The sequence below is a fragment of the Bos mutus genome, chromosome 3 (genome assembly GCF_027580195.1).
Source record: "Bos mutus isolate GX-2022 chromosome 3, NWIPB_WYAK_1.1, whole genome shotgun sequence".
NCBI classification, from domain to species: domain Eukaryota; kingdom Metazoa; phylum Chordata; class Mammalia; order Artiodactyla; family Bovidae; genus Bos; species Bos mutus.
This window is the reverse complement of record NC_091619.1, coordinates 52,088,823-52,115,294: the sequence shown is the minus strand read 5'-3', so window position 1 is coordinate 52,115,294 and position 26,472 is coordinate 52,088,823. Positions and strand designations below refer to the sequence as shown.

The following is a 26,472-nucleotide window of genomic DNA, read 5'->3' as shown; positions in this document are numbered from 1 at the left end:
TGAGTGCCGAAGAATTGATGCTTTTGAACTGTGGTGTTGGAGAAGACTCTTGAGAGTCCCTTGGACTGCAAGGAGATCCAACCAGTGCATTCTGAAGGAGATCAGCCCTGGGATTTCTTTGGAAGGAATGATGCTAAAGCTGAAACTCCAGTACTTTGGCCACCTCATGCGAAGAGTTGACTCATTGGAAAAGACTCTGATGCTGGGAGGGATTGGGGGCAGGAGGGGAAGGGGATGACAGAGGCTGAGATGGCTGGATGGCATCACTGACTCGATGGACGTGAGTCTGGATGAACTCTGGGAGCTGGTGATGGACAGGGAGGCCTGGCGTGCTGCAGTTCATGGGGTCGCAAAGAGTTGGACACAACTGAGCAAATGAACTGAACTTAACTGACAGCCTTTTCAGGGGTTTAGAATCCTATGGGATAGGGGTGAGGGTCAAGTATACACTAACATCCTGGAAGACTATTTTTGGTTTAAGGAAGGTGGAAACAGTGTGGAATGAAGAGGTGACTGAGAAGAGCAGTGAGGTGCAGAGAGCTGAAGCCTTAATTCTCAGAGAGACTTTAGGTGTATTTAGAACAGAGATGAGGGAGAGAATGAATAACATTTGATGATAATCTTTTATGGTCAGGTTTTAAGAAACTATTAGATCACTTAGCTCATTTTTGGAAAAAATTTCTGAGTTTACTTCAAATGTACAGAATAAACATTAAATAATTACTAGTGTCATTTAGATGTAGCTGAAGTTCTTTGACAAAAATTCCAAAGAAGTAAAAATCTCACCAAGATTTATAAATGCCGTATTCTAAACTGTTATATTGTAAATAAGGCTTTTATGTTTGGATCTGTTTCTGTCACTTGTTTCTTAATAGACTAATGTTCTGATAAGGGAATCACAAAACATGGCCATTGGATACTGACTGGTGCTTAAGAAGTCATCATCGATCGATATATCCTCTTTGTAACTAGTGACAGACATCGTACATTAAATTTCCAATGACCCTTAACTTTGAAATTATAAATTATTCCTGACTCTCATTCTCTTCTCAAACAGTTTCTTCAGTAGTGGGTGTACTTTGAATAATCATTATTCAATGATTGTGAAGCTATGTGGTAATAGTCTCACTCTTATTGCAGTATCAAGCTATAAGAGAGGATAACAGTAGAAGAATTGTCTTAACTACAAAGTGCTCATTTGGGTGTGTGTGTCTGTTTATGACTATGTTTGCATGTTTAGGCCTCTTTGAATTTAACAAAAATGTGTTGAGGGTCTGTTCTAAGACATTGTGCTATTTTCTAGAAGATACAAAGATCAACAAGATATAAATCCTGTCCTCAGTGAAATAAAAACAGCAACCTCTTTAAATGCACCATTGGCACTGGAAACAGTAATCAAAGATCAATTACAATTCATGCTCTCACGGGAATTTGTTTAATGCACATTCTCCTAGAAGTGTACACAGGGGTGAGGCAGGCACTTTGTCTGTTTTATTCACCCAGCACCTAATACAGTGCTTGACATACCTTAAACTTTATATTTTTAGTGTACATTTTAATATATATTTCTTATAATGCTATAATTATTTATAGCAAGTACACAAGTAAATGAAATATGCTTGTGAGAGAAAAATAAGCTACTGATAATAGTACATAACAAAATTTTAGTAAATTAAAAACTTATGACTATGCTAAAGATAACTGTGGATACTGGTGTGTAAAGCAATAGCCTTGTGATATACGGTCTGAAGCAGTGATTAAAGGGTTTTTCTTTAAATATGGGAAGGATATAATGAGAAAAATGTTATAATTATATCTTAATTGACAACTAAAATAATGTTTAAAATAATTTTGTTTATTTGGCTACACTGGGTCTTTGTTGCAGTATGGGGATCTTTTATTAATAGTTGCAATCTCTTAGCTGCTGTGTGAGAACTGTTAGTTGCAGCATTTGGGATCTGGCCACGGATGGAACCCGGGTCCCTGCATTGGGAGCTTGGAGTCTTAGCCACGGGACCATCAGGGAAGTCCCCAAGGAGTAATTGTTGTTCCCTACCACTCTTAGAAAAACAGGTTAAGCTCATTTTGAACGCTTCCCAAATAATGTGATTGGGCCATTAATTTAACACATGACATCATGGAAATATTCAAGGAGATGATAGTACCAAAGTATCCATTGCGTTGTCAGATCAACTTGCCTTCTGAGTCTAAAGTTCTCATTTATGGGACTGTAAGAGCACTAGAGCTTAAGAATCCTTTAAGTATATTAATAATAGTTTATTTTTCATTTTATGTTTTCAAAGAGAGACATGAAACAAGAAATTCTATTTAAGCCATTTGTTTCTTAGTATATATTTTAGATTCTTTGCATTCAGATCAGTGTGATGTATTATTGACTAAAAGCTGTAGAGTAAGGGGTAAGGTTTGATTAGAAGTCAAGACACCACTGGCTGTGTTCCTTGGGCAAGTCACCTAATCTCTCTCCACTCAAGTTTTTACTCATAAAATGAGAGTTATGGAGTGGATGACTTCTGAAAGAGCCTTTCAGATTCTCTGAACAGTTATAACCCACCTCTGAGTTTCTTTCAATTAAATAGATTTCTGTAGAACCATATAATCATGGTTTTCTTTAGTGGATTTTTCTTTAAAAAAAAATTATCATGTATACTGCAATTGCAGAGTAAAATACAATCCAGAGTCATGCTCTCCTAAGAGAGAAATAAATCACTTTTATATAATTAGGAAATCTGGCTTTTTGTCCTGTTTTTTATTTCCATCTTTGCATTGCTAAAGGAAAAGTAATTCGTTTTATAATTGATGTTTTGAACATATTCTGATGACTTTATTTTTATTGGTACTGCTGAAAGAACCCATAAATAAATCATGGTATTCCTGTGCTCTTTCTGTCTTGCACTTCTCTGCACTGGCCTTGGCTGTGCCAGTGTCAAGGCCCTGCACCGTGGGATCTTCCTCCCGTGACAATACTTAGACACCCACTTTGCTTTTATAATCATTATTTCCAAACCAAAAGGCAATCACCCCTCCTATCTTTATCAGAATTACTAGTTACTCAGTAATTTATTCAGCAAATATTGAGTGCCTACCATATGTCAAGCATTACTTTCTAGGTGCTGGGACACATCAATATACAAAATAAAATTGAAAAGAAAATTCCTGTCATCATGAAACTTAGATTCTTTTAGGGGAGACAGACAATACATTAAGGAATGTATAATTTTTGGCAGATGGGATGTGGGATGTAAGAGATGAAGAAGACTCAGGATGACTCCAAAAATTTTGATCTAAGCAACTGGATAGACATAGTTGCCATCAAGGGAGGAAAGTTGCAAGAGGAACAGGGCTTTGCCAGGGATAGGAGAGGTAGGGATAAGGAAATGGAACTGGAGTTGGTTCCAGACATCCTGAGTTTAATGTGTCTACTGGGTGTCCAGATGGTGATACCAAGTTGGCAGCTGGGTCCACCATTTAAAGCATGATGACTTCATGTGCTCACAAGGGAGTAAATGAGGTAGGGAAGAGAACTGGACCAAAGACTAAACACTGGGCACATCAAGGCCAGAGGTCAAGGAGTTAAAGAAGGAACAGCATGGAAAACAAGAGGAAAACCTAAAGGCTATAGCATCCTGAAAGCCAAGAAGAGAATGTCATTTTATACCAGATGCCTCAGATAGAGCAAGTAAGGTGAGGGCTGAGAACTGACCATTAGCTTTAGTTAGCCACACAGATGAATTATATATGTGGGTTTCTTTCCTGTAGAAGTCACATTTGTTGTGCTCAGGAATTATTGAATTTTTAACACTCATTTTTGTAAGGGGCCACTCACTGTGCTATTGATGTGATTACTAGGATCACTTGGAATTGGCTCTTGTTTTCTTGAGCAGTACTATACTGTCTAATGTCTAATGCTATTTTCCAACTGCCAGAAAAATGTGAGACAAAGCACTGGTAGTATATACCCACCTAATAGCCATTGGAAAACAGTGTTAGCAATCAGATTTGAATCAGAGTAGAATATATTTGATATTCTTAAAGTCCTGGGTAATAAATAGAGTACAATTTGTTCTGTATAATTAATTCTTGAGAAGAAGATATTAAAACTCTCCTGAGATGGAGAAGAAGACATTGTTTCAGGGAGAACCAAATAAATGAAAGAAAGAAACTCTGGATTTGCAACTAACTTTACCAATATTCTTTACAAAAAGGATTATAGATCTGTATATTTTTGAGAGGTAACATTTTATGAATAATGAAGCCTTTAAAATGAGTTTTAGTAATAAGTATTTTTTAATTTACTTATTTTAATTGGAGGCTAATTACTTTGCAATATTGTAGTGGTTTTTGCCATACATTGACATGAATCAGCCATGGGTGTACATGTGTTCCCCATCCTGAACCCCCCTCCCCCCACCCTCCCCATCCCATCCCTCAGGGTCATCCCAGTGCACCAGCCCTGAAGACCCTGTGTCATGCATCGAACCTGGACTGGCTAGTTTTAGTAAGAAGTATTTTTAATAAAAGTAATGCAAATGGATTTCTGCAAAAGGATATAGAGGCAAATATATAACAATGTAAAAGTTTATATATTTTTGATTAGATACAAGAATCTTTTGATTTAATTTGAAATGCCATGTTTCTAAAGGCATTATCAGATAAGCAAAAATCTTACATAGTAAGTTAGAAATTAGAGTTGGAAGCAATATTAATATAATCATTTATATTTCTAAAATAGGAAAAAAATATAAATAGAATTATCCTGATTGATCTTTAGGGGAAAAAACTATGTAAACTTAGCAGTTTATTCAGAAGTGGCTTCTTCAACTTGATATGATAACTCTAAAAATGTCACAAATCATTTGGAAAGTACAATGATAATGAGAGAGAAATTGTGTTGTCACTGTAATGCACAAAGAGGGGAGGAAGGTTAGGGAGAGAGGGGAACGTATATATAATTATGGCTGATTTGCGCTGTTGTATGGCAGAAACCAACACAACACTGTAAAAAGTTTTTAAAATATTGAAATAGAAAATGGAGGAAAGCACTTAAATTGGTGAAAGAACACAAAATTTTTTTTCAGTTAAGCAAGTGCAAGATTCCTTCACCCTCTCTTTAGTTTTAAGTCAAGAGGTTTTAAGTCAATTCCTATATTTCCTCTCTTCCCCCCCCTTTTTTTTTATTTGCATCAAAAATAATTCCAAGGATTAAATCTGTACTGGATATTGGCTTTAAGCCTTGTGTTATGTTAAAACAATGAAGTCTATATGTGCGTATTATACATGTGTCCACATACATTTATATGTAGTATGTGTGTACATACATATAAGGAAGGGCATGTGCATGCCACATGCACATACACACACTTACCCTAAAGAGGTTAAGGACATTAAGAGTAGAGTTATAACTCTAAAAGTCTGTTTCACCTTGACTGTTTCCTCTGACAATCCCTCTTAACTAGGCTGTACCAGTATTAGGAAGCAGTAGACGATACTTAAGTTTCCTAGATTGCTTAGTTTGTCTTTATTTTCCACATTAAGAAAATGATGCCAATGAGGACTGGCAGAGCCTCGCCGTTATGAGTGCCCTAGGCCTTTGCTTTTTCAAGGCCAGCCACAGATGAAGGAACGGTGAACCTCTACCTCAGTGGTTCTCAAAGTGTGGTTTGTGGAACACCAGTCACCTACACATTTTTAGAGGGTCCACAAGATCAAAGATCAAACCAGTCAATCCTAAAGGAAATCAGTCCTGAATACTCTTTGGAAGGACTGATGCTGAAGCTGAAACCCAATACTTTGGCCACCTGATGCAAAGAACTGACTCATTTGAAAAGACCCTGATGCTGGTAAAGATTGAGGGTGAGAGGAGAAAGGGGCGACATAGGATGAGATGGTTGGATGGCATCACTGACTTGATGGACATGAATTTGAGCAAGCTCCAGGAGTTGGTGATGGATAGGGAAGCCTGGCGTGCTGCAGTCATTGGGGTCACAAAGAGTCGGACACAACTGAGTGACTGAATTGAACTGAACTGACAAGATCAAAACTAGTTTTTAATGCCAAGATATTTCTTGCATTTTTCACTGATGGTACAAAATCACTGGTGGGTAAGTCATCTTAGTGTGAATCAAGGTGGAGGCAGCAAATTCTACTATATACCTCATTGGCACACATTTACAACTTAAAAGAAAAAAATGCCAGTTTTATTTAATGTCCTGGTTGAATCCATAAAAATTATTATTTTAATAGCTCTTGACCCTTGACTACATATTGTAATAATACATGAAGTGATGAAAGGGAAGAATACATAAAGCACGTCTGCTGAATTCCAAGTACAGTAGGTAGGTATCTCGAGGGAAATCTTTATTTGAATTGAAAGTTGAATTAGCCACTTTATCATAATGTACAATTTTTAATTGAATAAAACAACTGATATTCAGACTTGAGTATGTGGAAGATAATTTCTCAAAATGAATGAAGCGAGCTTGACATTTCAAAGAGAAGAACATAATATTTGCTGCCACAAACAAAATTCAAACTTTCAAGCGATGATTAGAATTTTGGAAAATTTATACACCACCATGAGCTTGACAGGCTCCAGTTACTTAAAAAATTTTCTGATGAAAGCATTAGTGATTTCAATGAATGTGATTTCTAAGTATAATTTGTCAGCATTTGGAAAATCTGCATGACTAAGTGATTCAGTATTTTCCATATTTTCCAAATGACTAATGTTGTTACCAAATCATATATGGATAAAGGGTCCATTCAAAGTTCAAGACTGATGAGTGAGTTTTAACAGCAAGGAGTTTGAAAAGTTCATCAATACAGTTTTCAGGCTCTATACTGCAACTTACCAAGTTAATTTGATATATTATCAAGTTATAGTTATCCACAATTATATGAAAAGCCTGTTAAGATAGTCTTCCCTTCTTTAACTGCATATATTTGATTCATAAATTTCAATCAAAGCAACGTATCAGAGCAGACTGAATGAAGAAGCAGATATGAGAATCCAGCTATTTTCTATTAAGTCCACTGGCAAAGAGATTTGCAAAAATGTGAAAAAAATGCCATTATTCTCATTAATTGTCTTTGTTTTGGAGAATATAGTTATCTTTATAATAATTTATGTTAACTTGGAATGAGTTTATTATTTTTAAATGAGTTAATATATATATTTTTAAAATTTCATTTTAATTTCTAATGTAGTAAGTATTGATAGGTATCATCCACCTAAAACATGCTCTTTGAGGTCCTTCTCCTACATTTTAGGACATGAAGGGATTCCCAAGATCAAAAATCTTGAGAACCACAGCTCTTCATTGGTGTATTTTATTCCTGAAATTGTTCCTTGCATCAGAGAACAAGCCCGGTTCCCTCCAAGGTGTACAGGAAACTTATCAAGAAGGAGACAATAACCAAATCTATCAAAAGATGTAAACTGTAGCACAAGCACCATACTTGTTAGTCCTGTCGCTGCAGCTGGCTCGGGTCACTCCTAATTTGATTAGGTGAGCACTGCTCTATGAACAAACATCTGAATCGACTCATCCATTTAACAGACAGTTGCTCAGGGCCTCTTGTTTTCCAGGCACTGTGGTAAGTGATGCGGGTGCAAAATAGAACAAAACAGTAGCTTCTAGGCAGAAAGTGGAAGTTAAGATGAGGTTTAGTGCCAGTCTGTGACTGCCACTGGACAGCTGTGACTAGAAAACATTTGGGGCCATGAGATAATGATCCATTGAGAAGAAAACGGTCCTAAAGTGTCAGGAAAATAAAAATTTGGACTAGTCTGAAATGTTAATAACACTAGGAGTAGGCGAAGTTATTTAGCTTGGGTGGCTTGCCTGAAACATATGTTTTGAAAACACACATATGATAACATATAGGTTCTCCCTTCAAGACGCTTGCAACCCAGTGGGTGAACAAAGTGGAGTTAGGAAAGTTGTGTTTCAGTAAAATGAGGAAATTTTATCAAATGCTGCACAGATGTCAAGTAGGTAGATCATAGGTAAAAGGAATGCCAAGTGGTTGGATTTTCCATGTTGTGTTAAGACAAATTACTGCTTAAGAAAAAGTCAGGTAAAGCAGTGAGATGGAATGGAACATATTATAATAATTTCCAAAGATAAACACTAGTGAACCCAAATAAGAGGCTTTCATTTTCTTTAGGCTGTTTATCGTACAGCCTTTAATTCAGTATTAGGGAAGAGAAGATCCAGGAAAAAAAAAGGCTTGGGAAAACAAGCACCAAATGTAGCCTTTCCCTGCTCTGTAATCAGACTACATAACAGTCAGTTCAGTCACTCAGTCGTGTCCGATTCTTTGCGACCCCACGAATCGCAGCACACCAGGCCTCCCTGTCCATCACCAACTCCCGGAGTTCACTGAGACTCACGTCCATCGAGTCAGTGATGCCATCCAGCCATCTCATCCTCTGTCGTCCCCTTCTCCTCCTGCCCCCAATCCCTCCCAGCATCAGAATCTTTTCCAATGAGTCAACTCTTCGCATGAGGTGGCCAAAGTACTGGAGTTTCAGTTTTAGCATCATTCCTTCCAAAGAAATCCCAGAGCTGATCTCCTTTAGAATGGACTGGTTGGATCTCCTTGCAGTCCAAGGGACTCTCAAGAGTCTCTCCAACACCACAGTTCAAAAGCATCAATTCTTCAGTGTTCAGCCTTCTTCACAGTCCAACTCTCACATCCATACATGACCACTGGAAAAACCATAGCCTTGACTAGATGGACCTTTGTTGGCAAAGTAATGTCTCTGCTTTTGAATATGCTATCTAGGTTGGTCATAACTTTCCTTCCAAGAAGTAAACATCTTTTAATTTCATGGCTGCAATCACCATCTGCAGTGATTTTGGAGCCCAAAAAACTAAAGTCTGACACTGTTTCCACTGTTTCCCCATCTATTTCCCATGAAGTGATGGGAACAGATGCCATGATCTTAGTTTTCTGAATGTTGAGCTTTAAGCCAACTTTTTCACTCTCTTTCACTTTCATCAAGAGGCTCTTTAGTTCCTCTTCACTTTCTGCCATAAGGGTGGTGTCATCTGCATATCTGAGGTTATTGATATTTCTCCCGGCAATCTTAATTCCAGCTTGTGCTTCTTCCAGCCCAGTGTTTCTCATGATGTACTCTGCATATAAGTTAAATAAGCAGGGTGACAATATACAGCCTTGACATACTCCTTTTCCTATTTGGAACCAGTCTGTTGTTCCATGTCCAGTTCTAACTGTTGCTTCCTGACCTGCATACAGGTTTATCAAGAGGGAGATCAGGTGGTCTGGTATTCCCATCTCTTGAAGAATTTTATCATACAGCCTTTAATTCAGTATTAGGGAAGAGAAGATCCAGGAAACAAAAAGGCTTAGGAAAACAAGCACCAAATGTAGCCTTTCCCTGCTCTGTAATCAGACTACATAACAAGGGCAGCTGTAAAGAGTGAGATTATTGGATCCAAAGATGGCAAAAGAGAAACTTTTTTTTTGGCCCTCACTGGCCACCCTTTTTCCTTGCCATGAGATAAGGAAAAATATTTCTTCTCCCAGTAGCTGGATGATTAACTTGAAGTCTTAAATCATAATACAGGCAATGGGATTAAGCCAAAAGATAGAACAGTGCAGGCGAAGAAAAGGATGTGTCTCTTTTCCCAGAGCCTCAGTATACCCTATTCATCTTCTGTCATTCAGAGAGAGAGGCTGGGGCTTCCCTGGTGACTCAGTGGTAAAAAAAAAAAAAAAAATCCATCTGCAATGCAGGAGACTCAATACCTGGGTCAGGAAGATCCCCTGGAGGAGGAAATGGCAACCCACTCCAGCATTCTTGCCTGGGAAATGCCATGGACAGAAGAGCCTGGCAGGGCTACAGTCCATGGGGCTGCAAAAGAGTCAGACAAGACTTAGCGACTAAACAACAACAAACAACAGATGTTTCCAGGGAAAATTGACTTCTCAGAGGATTAGTTTGAGGTTCACAGTGAAATATAAAGTGTTTAGGAAATACAGGGGGGAAAAAAATCAAGTCAAAAATCACAGGGACCAAAAAAAAAAAATAGGGCAAAAAAAAAAAAGTTCTCCCCAACACCTCCTCCCCACATGAGATGATCCCATTTATCAGAAGAAGATTAGTGGCAAAGTCGTTTGCCTTTCAGGACTTAGTAAATAATTAATACAAACGAATGCTGAGGTTTACACTTTAAAAATAATTCAAAACAAAAAACCCCAAGATGACAAGACAAATAGGAAAAACGTTTTAAAGGATGGGCTGTGCTTTTTCTGGCATCTTCTGGCTCTTTCTGGCATATCTTTCTGACATTAGGGGAAAGGGAGAGACCAGGAAATAACAGGCAGCTTTGGTCATGCTGTCTCTCTGGGCCTTTAGCTTTGGCCCATTGGAGCTAAAGGGCACCGCTGATTGGATAGGAGTTAGTAAAGGTGCTTGCTGTTTTCCATGTGGGGCTCCTTATTTCCTTAAGGGGTGGATCTCTCAATAACTTGTTAAAACCCTAAAGTACAGTGACAGCTCATGGACTAATTCAGACCACTGAATACGACAGGTTGGAGCAGAATTTTCAAATGCCGTGAACAGTGCAGTATGTTGTGTGTAAAGATAAATGAATTCACCAGTCACCTCTCTTTTCTCAGAAACATGATTCCGGTGACAGAGTTCCGGCAGTTCTCTGAGCAGCAGCCTGCCTTCCGGGTGCTGAAGCCATGGTGGGATGTGTTTACCGATTACCTGTCCGTGGCCATGCTGATGATCGGTGTGTTCGGATGCACTTTGCAGGTAGGTCAAAAAAGAGGCAGAGCAAGACACTAAGCCATCAAAACCTCTTAAAAAAGTGTGTGATTTTTAACCATGTATACATTCATTGCTCTTTCTCTGTTTGCGTGTGGTATTTATAATTATGGCAGGGAGCCTGAAGCCTAATTTCCTGAACTTTCCTAATAAGGTAAATAGGGTATTTGTAAGATTTAGCTGAGTTCAAATAGCAGTTGAGTATAGTCAAGTAATATTTGATGTCATGAATATCAAAGGGAGTCCTTTATCTTCCAAAGTTGGCTTTACGGTAAAATATAGCATAGATACCCACAGTGCCATTTACATTCTTAATATCAAGCTTTTTTCTTTATCTCTTATTTTTACTCCTAAGATTTTCTGAAAGATCTGACATTTTGATGAGATGTTTTCACACCCAGTGCTTTAGTTCTGAATTAAAATGTAACTGAATCATAATTTATTCTGTATAGATACTGTACATTCATATGTTGAATCTAGATTTTTTTTGTGTGTGTGTGTGTGTATCTATGTGTCAGGCACTATCCTTTGTGGCCATAAGCAGTCCATTTCTAGGGGGAAACTAAACAAGCAGTCAGAACAGGTTGTGATAGAGGCTTCTGAAGAGCTCTGAGTGCAAAGGAGGGGAACCAGAAAAATGGTTGCAATATTAAAACTTGAGAACCAGTCAGGAAGAGGGAGCTGGCAATAAAGAAAGTGCTAGGAAGAGGAAAGAAAGCTCTTAGTCATGGATGTGAGAAAAGGACATGACTCCTCTGGGAGACAGTGTGTAGGACCAGCAGCCTTTGGGTGTCTTCAGCGTGAGGGTTGAAGCAGAGCCTGGGAATGGAGTCAGACCAGGAGGATGCGCTTGGTGAGGTAACGTCAGGAATGGCAGTAGAAAGTGAGTGATGGAAACCGAGGCGCCTCTGGAAAAGGCTGACGAGGGGCAGCCCTAAGGACAGGTGCAAACCAGGAGAGAGGAGAGGCTCAGGTGTGGTCAGTGAAGGCAGGTGGTTCAACTAACTCACAGGCTGAGGAGAGAAAAACAGCAACTAGGCCTTTAGAAACCTTAGTGCAAGTGGTTGGAAAACTGAATGGGAGTTAAAGGCTGTGGGGTAGATGCAACTGTCATGTATTGATAGATCTGAGAGGAAAAGTCAGGAAAGAGGGAAGTAGCTAGAAGTGGTGCAGAGTAGAAATAAAGACCTTTTTGTTGTTGCTTTTAGTAATAGTTAACATCTAGTGCTTCCTAGGGCTTCCCAGGTAGATGCAGTGGTAAAGAATCCACCTGCAATGCAGGAGACTCAGGTTTAGTCCCTGGGCCAGGAAGATCCTGGAGAAGGCAATGGCAACCCACTGAAGTATTCTCATCTGGGAAATCCCATGGACAAAGGAGCCTGGTGGGCTACAGCCCATAGGGTCACGAAGAGTCAAACATGACTAAATGTCTAAGCACAGTGCTTCCTACGTGTCAGACACTCTTCTGAAGACTTTACATATGTTTTAAATCATTTCATCCTCATACCAACCCTAGGATGTTCTATTATTATCCCCATTTATAGATGCAAAACTAAGGCACCAAGAGATTAGGAAAACTTCCAAGGTGACTGACGAAACCCTTGTTGAAATCCAAACAGTTTGGCCCCAAGTCCCTATCCTAATCCCTAACACCAGGCTGCATTTTATTTGCGGGCTGAAAATATTTCGCCCTCCTCCCCACACCAATAAAATGATGCCAGTGAAAAACTAGAGTTTGAAAGAAAGAGCATAAATTCATTCATAAATAAAACAGATAGTTGTTGAAGAACCTCCTGTATGACAGGCACTGTTGTACAGGCCAGGCATTGTCAATGTAGGAGATAAAAATAAAAGACAAATTTCCTAGCCTTATAAAATTTAAGTTCTATGGGGAAAAAAATAAGCAAAATCAGTCAGTTATACGCTGATTCACTGGAAAAGACCCTGATGCTGGAAAAGATTGAGGGTGAGAGGAGAAAGGGGCGACATAGGATTAAGTGGTTGAATGGCATCACTGACTTAATGGACATGAGTTTGAGCAAACTCCAGGAGATGGTGAAGGACAGGGAAGCCTGGCGTGCTGCAGTTTATGGGGTTGCAAAGAGTCGGACACAACTGAGTGACTGAACAGCAGCATCAGCATACATGTTAGAAGGTAATAAGAACAATGGAAAAGAAAATAAAGCATACAAGAATGGTAGGAAATCCCAGCAGCTGAGATTAGCACTTGAGGTTCTCAAACAGGGTGCCCTCACCAGGGAGGTGACTTGTGAAGAAGGAATTGAAGTCAGTGCGAGAGCAGCCTATCCAGATATCCGGGGAGGAGCCATCCTATCAGAGCAAACAGATGGAGCAAAAGACACAGTGAACAAAGCAGTCACAGTACCCTTCCCCTTCTACAGAAGAAATTGACATTTGGCTTTCTCAGCTTTCTATCTCAGTTTCCCTGGTGCCTGATACAGTAGAATGTTAATTGTGTTACTAGGCAACATTGCTTATGGCATCAATAGCTGCTGATTGGTCAACTACATCTGGGGTCAGGGAATGATAAAAATGCCTGGTAGGAAGACATAGATGGGATTTCTGTGATTCTGGTGACACCTGTAACTGAGCATGTCCCTTGACACATGAAATATCTATCTACTAAGTTATAAGAGTTGTTGGCTCCTTGGGAACATAAAGCATCAAAGTCAGAGTAAATGCAGAACCTGCATACTGTGGATCTCTCTTCCTTGCACCTGAGATGATTGGGGAGGAAAAGCCTGGGGAGAGACTAGCTCTTGGGCGGCAGGGTGGACCACCACACAGATAGTTGTGAAGATTCCCCCCAAAGGGAAACAGCCTGATGCTGCCTGGATGGCAAGCTCTTACTCCAGTCCTGTTTCCAAGTGATTCTGGAACCAAGTGAGATCTGTTATAACACTAAGTTTGAATGTTGAGGTGATGTTACAGGCCTGAAGCAGGGGTGTTCCTCACACTGAGGGAAAAGCCAGGAGGCCAGTGGGCTAGAGCAGAGTGAGGAGTAGAGTAATAGAAGATTGAGGCCTGAGAGGCAACAGCTGCCAAATCTTGGAGGGCCTGGAGGCAACTGTAAAGATTCTGTCTTTGCTCTGAGTGAGATGCTCTGTGTTTGGAGGGTTGTCATTATCTGACTCAGGTTTTGACAAGACCACTCTAGGTGCTGAGAATACAGTGTGGGGGGCAAGGATGGAAATGGGAATGACCGAGAAGGCTAGTGCAATAATCCAGGCATGACACAGATCAGATGGCTTGGACTAGGAGTGAAGATGTGGTTCTGGATATATTTTGAATGAAAAAAAATGAGAGTTGCTAGAAGATTGGATTGAATGAGATGAATGAGAGAAAAAGAAATCAAGAATGACTATAAGGTTTTTAGGCCTGAGCCACTGGAAAAAGTTTGTTTTTGAGCATGTTAAGTTTGAAATATGTTAAGTGTCCAAGTGGAGAAGTAAACAGTTAAATAGAAGACCCAGGAGTTGTTGGTAGGAGAAGAATGATCATCTTCAAGAGGAAGGAGGTGTTGGATCCAGGATCCAGGGGGCGGATTATCATTGATTTGGATAGAGGGAGCACCTTCTACAAGAACAAGAGTGATGGCTACAGAGACATTTTTTGCAGGGAGAGGAAAGACACAGTAAGATGGGAGTGTATGCCCTAGAGCTTCCATGAAGTAGAAAGTGACCCGTCTGCTGAGAGAGTGTGGGGGAAGGGAGGCAGCAAGATGCAGCAACGAGGTGGGTACGGCTTGGGGTCTTCAAGGAGAAGGGCGGATTTTGGAATGGCAAGTTGGGGAAATAGCAGGAGGAGGGTAACATAGGTCTGCAGGAAGACTCTGCATCTGTCTTACTTTATCGCTATGCCAAGCATGACAGCAGAGCTGCTGCAGGGCCTTGCTTATTAACAAGCGCAGGTGTTTTTCTTATTTACTTATTCTGTCGTAGAAAAGGGAAACCACAGAGCATCTATAAGAACTAGTAGCTAACTTGGAACAAAATAAATGAAAATGGGAGTGTGTATCTATGAAAATGCCTTGATGAACATCATTTAGGGATATAGCTGCTGTGAGTTCAAGCACAACTTAAGCATCTCTTCCCGAGCCCTGGTCAGAACCATCTTCCTGGAGCATAGTCCCCATCATGTCTCTCTGCTACACAGAAGCTTCCCACTTAGCACCCTGCCCAGCACATCGAGTACCCACTCCTCAGATGGGTGACCCAACATGGAGCCTTCACACACAGGCCTGTTTCATCCTTACCGCCTTTAAGAATATGGATGGCAGTTGACTGGATACCGGAAAGACAATATTAGATGTCAAGGTTCTAAAACATCTGAAATACCCCAAAGGAAGATTGTATCAGAATGTGAAGGCTGCAGAGCTCAGAATTCATATGGGGTAGACCATGGTTCAACAAACATCCCTGCTGCTGCTAAGTCGCTTCAGTTGTGTCCGACTCTGTGTGACCCCATAGACAGCAGCCCACCAGGCTCCCCCATCCCTGGGATTCTCCAGGCAAGAACACTGGAGTGGGTTGCCATTTCCTTGCATCAGAATGTGAAGGCTACAGAGCTCAGAATTCATATGGGGTAGACCATGGTTCAACAAACATCCCTAAGCACCCTCAGTATACCAGGTGTTGTGTGGTGTGCTAGAGACATTGAAAGAGAATACAGTACAGCCCCTGCCCTCAGATTGCTAACACTCTACAGACCATAGGAATACAGAAGCAATGCCATTCAATGTGTGAGCACCTTGATGGTGGTAGACTTCAAGAGCATTAAATATGATGTCATCTTAGCTACTGGAAGTTAGGGACTTGAGGAGGTAAATTTGAGCGAATTCTCAAAGAATAAGCATATAAAACCAAAATATACATTTTTTGAAAAGAGGAATTAAAGGAAAATATCAGTATAAGCAGTAGATTTAGTGTGATTATTTCAGGAAACCCTCATTGGTGGGTCCTCATAGCCTTTTCAGGGGCATCCTGCTCTGGGTGGGGCATTCCCACAGAATCCAGGATGCTAATAGCACTCCACTGAGTGACACTGGTAAGGAGCCTGTGATAGAATGGGTATGCATTTTGTTTAGCTCCTATAAGGACCCTTGGGAGGTAGATCAGTCCCATTTTTCAGATGAGCATTCTCATCTGAAAGGTTAGGTGATGTCCCAAAGCCAAGAGAGATGCAGCCAGGGTTCAGATCTCAGGTCAGTTCTCCACCATGTAACTTTCACTCCTGTTTACCCTGCTATGGTGGGATATTATGAAATCATTACAGTTGCAAATTGTAATGGCCAAATTTTGGCTTGTAAAACAGAATTTTAAGTATAAAAATAAGTGCAAGATGACTGAAAGAGAAAATAGAAAGTTATAATAAGATTGGTTTTTTCTGATTTACAGCTTAGGTTCTCTAAAAGATTATTCACTGTACACCTGCTATTAACAAATAATAACTTCTAACCTGTAGTGAACATTAAAGAGACAAGAACAAATTACTAAAGAAAGTAAAACCACTCAGTGTTCGTATTGCAAATGAAAGTAATGTTCCCGAGGGGGAGAATTTAAGCTCTTTATTTTAGCTCTGCTGTGATAATCCTGTTTAATGACTGATAAATTCATAAACAAAAGGTTCTCTTTGAAGCTCAAAATCCTTTCCCATTTCTAAGGAGATCTTACAGTAATCACAATATGTTTTTATGCCTTGATTTTCCCTTTGTGCAGTAAAAGTGCAGTCATTCATTTTGATCATGTTTATAAAACAACATAACTCTTGGGATTTGAAAACACAGCAAAGCAAAATCTCAGTAGGGTTAGAAGAGTACTCATTGGTGGTAAAATAGGATTCCAGCAGCTTTTTTACTGTTTTATAAATGGTCTCTTCCAATAGCGAACAATAGTTCATTATCTCTTTTTTTTTTAATCATTATACAGTTACCCTTTTACTTTATTTTTAAAATTATTCTTTAACTTGGAGGATAATTGCTTTACAGTGTTATGTTGATGACTGCCATGCAAAAATGTGAATCAGTCATTATATATATATCTCCTCTCCCTTTTGAGCCTCCCTCCCACCCCACCCCCATCCCACCCTTCTAGGTCATCTCAGAGCACCAGGCTGGGCTCCCTGTGTTATATAGCAGCTTCCCACTAGCTAGCTATCTTACACATGGTAATATATATAATTATCTCTTTATTCCAAAAGAGATGGTATGCATATAGCTTTAACACTATGCAGCTTTGAAAATACTGGGGAAAGGAGGAAGATACTGTCTTGTCAGTGGTCTGTCTTGTCAATGGTCTGTCTTGTCAATGGTCTGTTGATTCTTGCCTTGAGATGTGAAGGGATCAAAATCAATATTTGTCTTACTCATCTGACAAATATTTATTCATTTCTGAGCAAGTGACTATTTTCAAGGCTTCCATGGACTAAGAGCACGCATAAAGAGCATTCCTGAGATTGTATCAGTCCACATAACAAACAAATATAAACTCATTGTAAACCAGAAGAGTGTATGTATCCTATTTCTGTATAGTCACACACCCTCTAGGGCCAATAGCATAAACACCCAACCTTGTGCTATAAACAATACTATTCAAATAATTCAATAAAATAGACGAAATCCTGAAAGGTCAACACGCTGCTTCCTGGAAAAATAAGATTGCTTTAGATCTCTGCTCCATGACTCCAGGTTATCTTATTATGACCAAATCCAAAACAGCCCATGGTCAAGCTGTTACCAAATATAGAGTTAACAGTTAGAAACCAGCAACAGGAACTGGAAGATAAGCCCCCTGGAAACCCTAGGGGACTGCTCTGTGACTGCTACACAGGAAAGACATTTCCTGCTTTCTGAATTAGAGGGGAAAAAGCCAAGAGAATGACTTAAATAACTTGAAATCACCTACAAAAAAATCCTTATAGACTAAGCCAATGGCCAGGAGCAAACTGTCCAGCAGAGTCACACTGAGAAGAGTTTGGGACATCGGAGCTTGCTGGTTGGAGTTGATCCTCACTTTTAGTTTTGCTTCTACTCAATTGCTTCTCTGGTTTAGAACCATCAGCATCAACTCCATGGCAAATGGCCTTCAACTGAAAATACTCATAGGCAGTTCACTGGAAAGCACAGGTGGTAAAAATTAGTGATTTCGGAGTAGTTCATTTTTTAAAAAATTTATTTGGCTTTGCTGGGGCTTAATTGCAGTACGTAGGATCTTAGTTACTATGTGTGAGATCTTTTGTTGCAGCATGCAAACTGGGATTGAATCCAGGCCCCCTGCATTGGGAGCTTGGAATCTTAACCACTGGACCACCAGGGAAGTCCCCAGAATAGTTGGATTACAGGCCCTGAATCCTTGCTTCTGCCTCTCTCCCCTAACCCTTTGTCCCATACTGCCCAGGATCTCTAGTAGATTTCTCCTTTGCCAAATCTGAATTTACAGATGGAGACTCAGAAATTCTTACTTAGATTAGCCTATTGTTTACGGTGAAATTCAGAATCCTAATATAACAGCAGATAGTACCAGTGGGGAGGCTTAAAATGAAGACCTCATCTAAGATATGTTTTATAAAGCTTCTGTGTACAACATGTCACCATTCTACTTCACTCTTTGGGGAATATAAAGCAAAAATCATTTGATGGTGAAAATAATTTTAAAGATCAACCTTTCTCATCTCATCATGGTGGTGGATACTGTGAGAGAAGCACTGTTTCAAAATCCCTCTTATATCTGGTAACAAAAATATGCCTTAGTTAGGATTTCCTTGGTATGATGGTTTATTCAAACTGATATTTTTTCTTTCCTAGAACTTTATTTCTTGTCATCTATCACCTTGACAACTTAATGTGCAGTGAATTCCTGACCACAAGAATAATATATGAGTGCCTTTCACTTCCTTCTCTTGGGTTTAACACAGGACATGAATCTAAATGCTTTTCTTAGACCATCTGATGCCGCCCAATGCCCCTCAGTGAATGGGGAGCGTTTCCTTTTATTTCACTATTATGGATTGTTGTGACTTTGTTGCCTACTGATTGTTTAATAATACATCTTTCCCTCAGCAAATCACTGACAAGAGAATTGAATTTTTTCATCTGTGAAGCAACTGAGATTTACTTATATTTAGTCTCTTGTTCGGAGAAAGCAATGGCAACCCACTCCAGTACTTTTGCCTGGAAAATCCCATGGACAGAGGAGCCTGGTGGGCTGCAGTCCATCAGGTCACCAAGAGTCAGATACGACTGAGCGACTTCACTCTCACGCGTTGGAGAAGGAAATGGCAACCCACTCCAGTGTTCTTGCCTGGAGAATCCCAGGGACGGGGGAGCCTGGTGGGCTGCCGTCTACGGGGTCACGCAGAGTCGGACACGACTGAAGAGACTTAGCAGTAGCAGCAGCAGTCTCTTGTTAGGACTTCCCTAGTGGCTTGGTTCTGAGAAGGCAATGGCACCCCACTCCAGTACTCTTGCCTGGAAAGTCCCATGGACGGAGAAGCCTGGTGGGCTGCAGTCCATGGGGTCGCAAAGAGTCAAACAGGACTCAGCGACTTCCCTTTCACTTTTCACTTTCATGCATTGGAGAAGGAAATGGCAACCCACTCCAGTGTTCTTGCCTGGAGAATCCCAAAGACTGTGGAGCCTGGTGGGCTGCCGTCAATGGGGTCGCACAGAGTCGGACACGACTGAAGGGACTTAGCAGCAGCAGCAGCAGTGGCTCGGTTGGTAAAGAATCTGCCTGCAATGCAGGAGACCCAGGTTCGATCCTAGTCTCTTGTGGATCCTATGTTGTAAATCACCAAAATCTGTGTTTAAAAATCTCTGTTAAGCAGGTTTATCATGAGATGGAGGCAGATAACCTTGTATTTCTAATCGGGACCTTTGATTTGGAGACCCTCCTCCATCCTCTCATATGTCAGGCAAGCAGATTCACTCCTCCTCCTCTTCCCTCACTGGGTTCCTCCCCAAGATCCCTCTTTCCCATTTCCCTGAGAACACTGAGCGTGTCTAGATCTTCTCGGCCTACTCAGGGTCTCTGTGCTAAGGATTAGGCTAACACTTGGCACTACATTTTAGTTGCAAGGCTTGTAAGTTCCTACATTATATCTGGAATCTTATATTTAACATACATAACGTGTGCTGTTCTTTTGTCCCCATGCTACTGTTTTTCTTTGTAAAATCCTGCATTTTTGTTATTTTTATTTTACAGTTCCTATTGTTTTGGAACATCTGGCCTTCCTATAGTTTTTTTTAAATCTAGTATTATTGTTTTGTATTTACTTTAATATAAACTATGAAATAAAACACTCCCAACTAGAAAGATACATATCAACTGAAAGATTTAACAAAATATAAGATCCCACTCACAATGGCAATGAAAGCTATTAAGTATCTGGAAATTAAGCTAATCAAGAATACACAAGAACTTCACTTCAGTTCAGTTCAGTTGCTCAGTCGTGTCTGACTCTTTGCGACCCTATGAACCGCAGCACACCAGGCCTCCCTGTCCATCACCAACTCCCGGAGTTCACCCAGACTCATGTCCATCGAGTCGGTGATGCCATCCAGCCATCTCATCCTCTGTCGTCCCCTTCTCCTCCTGCCCCCAATCCTTCCCAGCATCAGAGTCTTTTCCAATGAGTCAACTCTTCGCATGAGGTGGCCAAAGTACTGGAGTTTCAGCTTTAGCGTCATTCCTTCCAAAGAAATCCCAGGGCTGATCTCCTTCAGAATGGACTGGGTGGATCTCCTTGCAGTCTTCACTAATAGCTTTTAAATGCCTCATAAATGACTTATAAGACAATTTGAATAAATGGAAAGACATTGTGCCTTTGGATGGCACAAACTTGACATTAAAAAGATGTTCAGTCCTCAAAAATTAGTTTGTAAATTCAAAGCAATATTAAGAATATTCTAGTTAGTTTATTTTTGAGAAACTTGGTGAACATATATCAAATTTATATGAAGAGTGCTCACTTGTGGTGGTGAAGGGGAATAGAATGATATAAGCTGATAGAAGGAAAGAAAAGAGAGAAGGAAGAGGAGGTGGGGAGGGGGGGACTTTGCAGGAACTGATAAAATACAGTGCTTGGAGGAATATGGAAAGTTCAGCCCTCTGCCCCTGAGGGTTCCCTTGCCCACCACACACGCGACAAAACGCCTTGACTATATAAACTAATTTCTTCAGATTTCCTTTATAGAATATGGGTCAGAAGCTCCATCTAATTCTCATCCCTTTCCCAATTGTAAATTTCTAAATCTCTGTACAAATATTCTATTTACAAGCAGGAAATTTCCTAACTCTAAATTTCACAAGTGGGTACGTCATTAACTCTTAAGATGTAGCATCCCCGTTTTTCAAGAGCAAAGCTCTAGCTGAAAGAATGACCTCTAATTGTTGGGAATAGAAACCTTGTAAGACCAGGCCTCATCTGTAAGATTCATTCATGTGTCCCCGGAAGGAAAGACAGTAGTGGTCCTGGATAAGCAAGTACTCACCCGAGTTCATTCTGTGGAATGACAGGATGAGTGAGGAAGAATTCACGAGACATTTTTGCCATGTGCTAACGTACAGTGAGCATTTGTGTGCCAAGTCGCTTCAGTCTGTCCGACTCTTTGTGACTCCATAGACCATAGCCTGCCAGACTGCTCTGCCCATGGGATTCTCTAGGCAAGAATACTGGAGTGGATTGCCATTTCATTCTCCAGGGGATCTTCCTAATGCAGCAATCGAACCCGTGTCTGTTAATGTCTCCTGCATTGGCAGGCAGGTTCTTTACCCATGGTGCCACCTTAACAGCCTTGAAAAGGGACTGAGACCTTTGAATTACTGAGATACTGTGCTTATTTCCGGGTATTTTACATCATAACTTAAGAGACTGTAACCAGTAGAAAAAAGAGACCAAAAACTTGTACGAGACCTAGTTGAAGGTACACATAGCCTAAAGCTGAGAAAATTGATGAGATCATGAGAAAAGATAGCAGGTACTCAAAGGGCTGCCATGTGGAAAGTGTAAATGGTCTAAACTGATTTCATGTGTCCTAGGACACCAAACAGAACCAACAACAGAAGTTTTAGAAGGAAGATTTTGGCTCAGTACAAACCCAACTTTCAAAAAGTTAAGCTCTTTCTGAAAATACCATGTTCAGTTGTGAGTTTCCCGTTACTGGGAAACTCACAGAGGGTGAATGGCCTGGTGGAAGGGAGCCTACAAGGACAATCCACGTGTTGAGAACTGTGGGCATTTGTCCGCTACATACGATTAAGTTCTAGGCAGTTCAGGCAGTGATAAAAATGACAAGGCCCTACCAAAAAAACATCAACTGATAACATTTAAAATACAATGTCAGGTGTATTTTAAGTGCTTTATGAAAAAGCAGTGTAAGGAGAGAGAGGGGGGGGGCCCTACTTTAAGTAAGGTGGTCAAGGAAGTCCTCTCTGAAAAATAAACATTGGAGCAATACCAAAGGAGCTGAGATGGGGAGGCATGGGGGTATCCAGAAGAAGAACATTCCAGGCAAAGGAAACACAAGAGGCCAGTGTGCCAGGTACAGAGACGGGACAGGCAAGTGTGGCGCTTCCACTGTTTTCTTGCTAGGATCCACTGTGTGAGGCTTGACATCAGTCTTAACCTAAGTGGAGTATTACCACAAATGTCAGGCACCTGAGATTTAAGCTTCAGAGTTGTCAGAGTTAACACAAAGGATTTAATCCTGTAGTACGTAAAATCTGGGACCTTATAATCTACCAAAGCAATTAGTATTACCTCTTTGTTGACAACTAATCACAGTGTGTGGAAGAAAATACTACCATATCGCATTGTCCATTCAATACTTCAAGTTGCTCAAAGGCAGGATCTGTGTCTGGTACATCTTTGTACCACTTTTATTCTTAGACCTAACACACAAGAAATGTGTGTTGAGTGAATGCATCAATTTGCTTCAGCAGCTCTAAGAATTTATTAACTGTCTTAGTAAAAACAATTGTACAAACTCTTAATTTAAAACTGGATCATAAACTGATGGAGGAAAGCTTTGTGTGGTATAATTAATGAGAGGTGATAAAAATCAGATCTCCCCTGAAAAAAAGTAGAAAAAGCAGCCAGTAGCAAGTGATCTTTCTCTAGGAGTATCAGACATTAAGCACAGCTCTCTGCCGAACTGGATAGGAATTCGAGGAGCATCCTCTCTAGAACAATTATCATAAACCCAGTGCTGGAGAAAGGAGACAGCCCCTTAAGCTTGAGCAATAAACTTGAAAGAAAAAATCCTTTGAGGATGTACTGCAAAAATGTGCTAAAAATAGATCAACAACTCCTGAGTTGTATGTTATGTGCCCTCACGTGCTAGAAAACTACAATCAAAATTGTGTAAAAAAAAAAAAAATCATGCTTTTATGGCAAAGAGGCTTAAGAAACTGTAGACATTGAGGCACCTTGGAAGAGCAAGTTACAGAATCACTGCAGTGAAACTAATGAAGTATATTTTTACAGAACCAAGAATTTGTTATGTTTTGGCCATTTGTGGTTGTTTTATAATAAAGTTGAATGCCATGGTGAAAATCAGGTTTTTCTTCCGTATGAACTGTCCATTCATACGGATGTTGGGTGGAGAAATATTTTTAGGGCATCCCAAACTAAACCTCATTGTGAGTGTTGACTGAGTTCTGTTATGGTATTAGTACTTGACCATGTGCCCATGAAATAGATGTTACAAGCTGCCTTGAGAGTCTAAAAACCTCCATGTTGTGTTGTGGGAAAATGGTTTCTTCTTTCTAAACAACCAGATTTCCAACAAACTTTTGAAGGCTTGCTTATGGTCATTAACTATTTAGTATACTTTAGTCTTTCAGACATTAAAAAAAGATTATTTAAAATTTAGTGGTTTCTGAGTAATGATGATATTTTCATGATATTGGTTTATTCTAATCTAAAAAGGTCATTCTAACCTAAGAAGATCCTGCACTAGTTAAAATTCTTTTAAAGAAATAAAAGTAATAGAATTTCAGAATTGGAAAAGAATTTAGAGGTGATTTAGTACAAGTTCTCATCCAATATAGAAATCTCTTTTACAGCATCCTTGACAAATTAATATCTGGTTTCTATTTGAGCAAATTTGGTAATAGGGAGAAATGTGCTGTTTAATCACATTTTTGCTATGAAACTGCAAGTAAATCAGTACATATTTACTGAATGTTGACTAGGTTCCCAGCGCTGTTAGATATTATTGGGAGTAAAAATAATTTAAGGCCCCATCTCTTAAGAAGCTTAAGGAATAGTTGGAAAGCAAAGTAACACATTCATTTATTGTACCAGTTTATTCAGTATATGGTGTTATAGGCACTGTGCTAAGTTCTGATAACACAAAACTTGCTCTTGGCCCTGAAGATGTTTAAACTGTTGCAAAGATAGACGCTCAAATACATCCTTCTAACACACAATATAGTTGATGGGGTGTGTGTGTGTGTGTGTGTGGGCGCGTGCACGCGTGCATGTTCATATTGTAATGACCATAGATTGCAATAGCTGCCAAAGAGGAAGAATAGTTAAGTCTACCTGGGGAAACCCAGTTTCTTGATATTCTGTGTAGGATGGTTTAAATTATATTCCTGAAAAAAAAAAAAAAAAAGTGTTGTGGTGTGTTATAAAGAATAAGACCTGTAAGGCAAAATAAAATTTAATGAATGTCATGTGGAAGTGTCTAGCAAGTAAAGACTTTCAACTTTTTAGATGTTAACAGTATTTTATTTCTAAGAATAAAGAAATAGAGGCTTTGAAATGTGTACATCACTGTTCATTGTGTAATAGCAAGTTAAAATCTTTAGGCTCCCTAAGAAATAAACTATTCTAACTGGCAGTATTAGAATTAGCTCCTTTAGATTTGAGTTGGTATCTCCCTATTGGGTACATTAGTCTTAAGAGCTAACGAGATTCTTTGGACCAATACCTAAAACTAAGGCTGTGTAATCTTAAATTCAAATATGTTAGCTTATGTTTTGGGATGTTAATGTAAGCTTTTAAAATGTTGGAGCTGGACTCACGAAATGCCTAATGCATGAGGAGACAATGTTGTAGAGATCCTCTTCTGAATCACTCTTGTGCATCATTTGTATTCGTCAGCTGCTTAATTTTAAACTTTTAGAAATTCTGTAGTATCAGCCACAAATCTTTTGTCTAATAAACAGACCATCAACTGAGTCATCAGTTTGCCTTGTAAGAAACCTCATATGCTCCCTGGAAATCTTAAATCTGGGTTAATTTTTATAATTTCAGCTAGGTCAAGTAAAATTAAAGAGAAAAGTTGAATCTTTCCCCAGAGCTTCAAGCAAAAAAAAAATGGGGACTCTGCCATATGATGTTGGGTAAAACACATGTCCTTTCTGAGCCAATTTTATTAAATGAGCAGCATTGGCATCATTTTCATTTCACAGATGATGGGAGAAACCTAATGGTAAAATAGAAATGTGTTATGTTTAGTCTCTAACTCCAGACTTCAAAAGCCTTCTCTTCATCTGACATTTCTAGATGTCTTAGGTGTGATTAGTTGAGTCTCTAGCAAAGAGATTGAAAGATGTCTAAGATCAAGGTCCAAATGCCCAGATCTTCCCTCTCACAGCTGTCTGCTTCCCTCTTCCAAAGGATCTGCAGGAGCTATATAGGCAAAGGACAGACAGACAAAAGAACATTTGATGAAAACTAAGTTGTGGCCCCAGACCTCACTGTCACTCTCCCAGTGAGCTGGGCCAGAACTCAGATAAGTCACAAGGACTTCCTTTGGCTAAACACTGAAGGCTGAACCGGAAGCGGGTGGGAGAGCACAGGAAGCCTCCTTTATCCTCTTTCCCTGTACTTTAATCTCTGTCTCCCTGGAGCAAGAAAAGGGGAAGCTGGGCAAAGAAGAGACTGGGTGAGGAGGAGCTCTTCTGAGCAATCCTCCCCAGGCCCTCCCAGGGTATAATCCACTTCTAAGAGGGGGGCAGCTCCAGACCCACCTATCACATCAACTTCACAGAATAAGAGAGACTTCAGAGTGATGACTCCTATGAGAAGCTCTAAAGAGAGACTCCAAACAAACTAATTCCAAGAGAGCCCCTGCTCAGACTCAGAGCCTTAACCCCCTAACCCCTTAAGCACCAAGGTTCAATGCCTTTTCCTTTAATGTTACCATCTCTACCAGCCCTCTTTCTCCTGGAAAGAAAAAAAGGAGGAATAAAGTAGAGTCTTGAGTTCTGCCCAAAGATCAACCATCAGATGAGTTAGGAAAAAAGAAAAAAAAAAATCCACAGCTGAAATTCACCTTATATGGTAAAAGATCTATTCGCCTGGAATGTGTGGAACCAAATTAATGGTATTTCTGGAGTCCAGATAGCTTAACTTCCAAAAAAACATAAAATGATTGGGAAAAAAAAAATTCTCCAACCATCCATCACACCTAAATGACTAAGGATTGGCATGACTCTTGCCTTACCTGCAAGCCTTCTGTAATATCATGTAATTTAAAGTGTTTGTTGCTCAAGCATGTCCAGCTCTTTGAGACCCCATGAACTGTAGTCTCCCAGCTCCTCTGTCCGTGAAATTCTCCAGGCAAAAATACTGGAGTGGGTTGCCATTCCCTTCTCCAGGGGATCTTCCCTACCCAG

The 26,472-nt window shown here is 39.9% G+C and overlaps 1 protein-coding gene across 2 annotated transcripts in view; it reads left to right on the top strand.

Moving 5' to 3' along the window:
• LRRC8C (leucine rich repeat containing 8 VRAC subunit C) overlaps positions 1 to 26,472 on the top strand; it is a 99,597-nt gene that overhangs the window by 55,029 nt on the left and 18,096 nt on the right. For both annotated transcript variants that reach the window (XM_070367729.1, XM_070367728.1), the window contains one exon: positions 10,669 to 10,810. In XM_070367729.1, coding sequence (XP_070223830.1) covers positions 10,673 to 10,810 — 138 coding nt within the window. In that variant the 5' untranslated portion in view covers positions 10,669 to 10,672. The remainder of the gene's footprint in view (positions 1 to 10,668; positions 10,811 to 26,472) is intronic.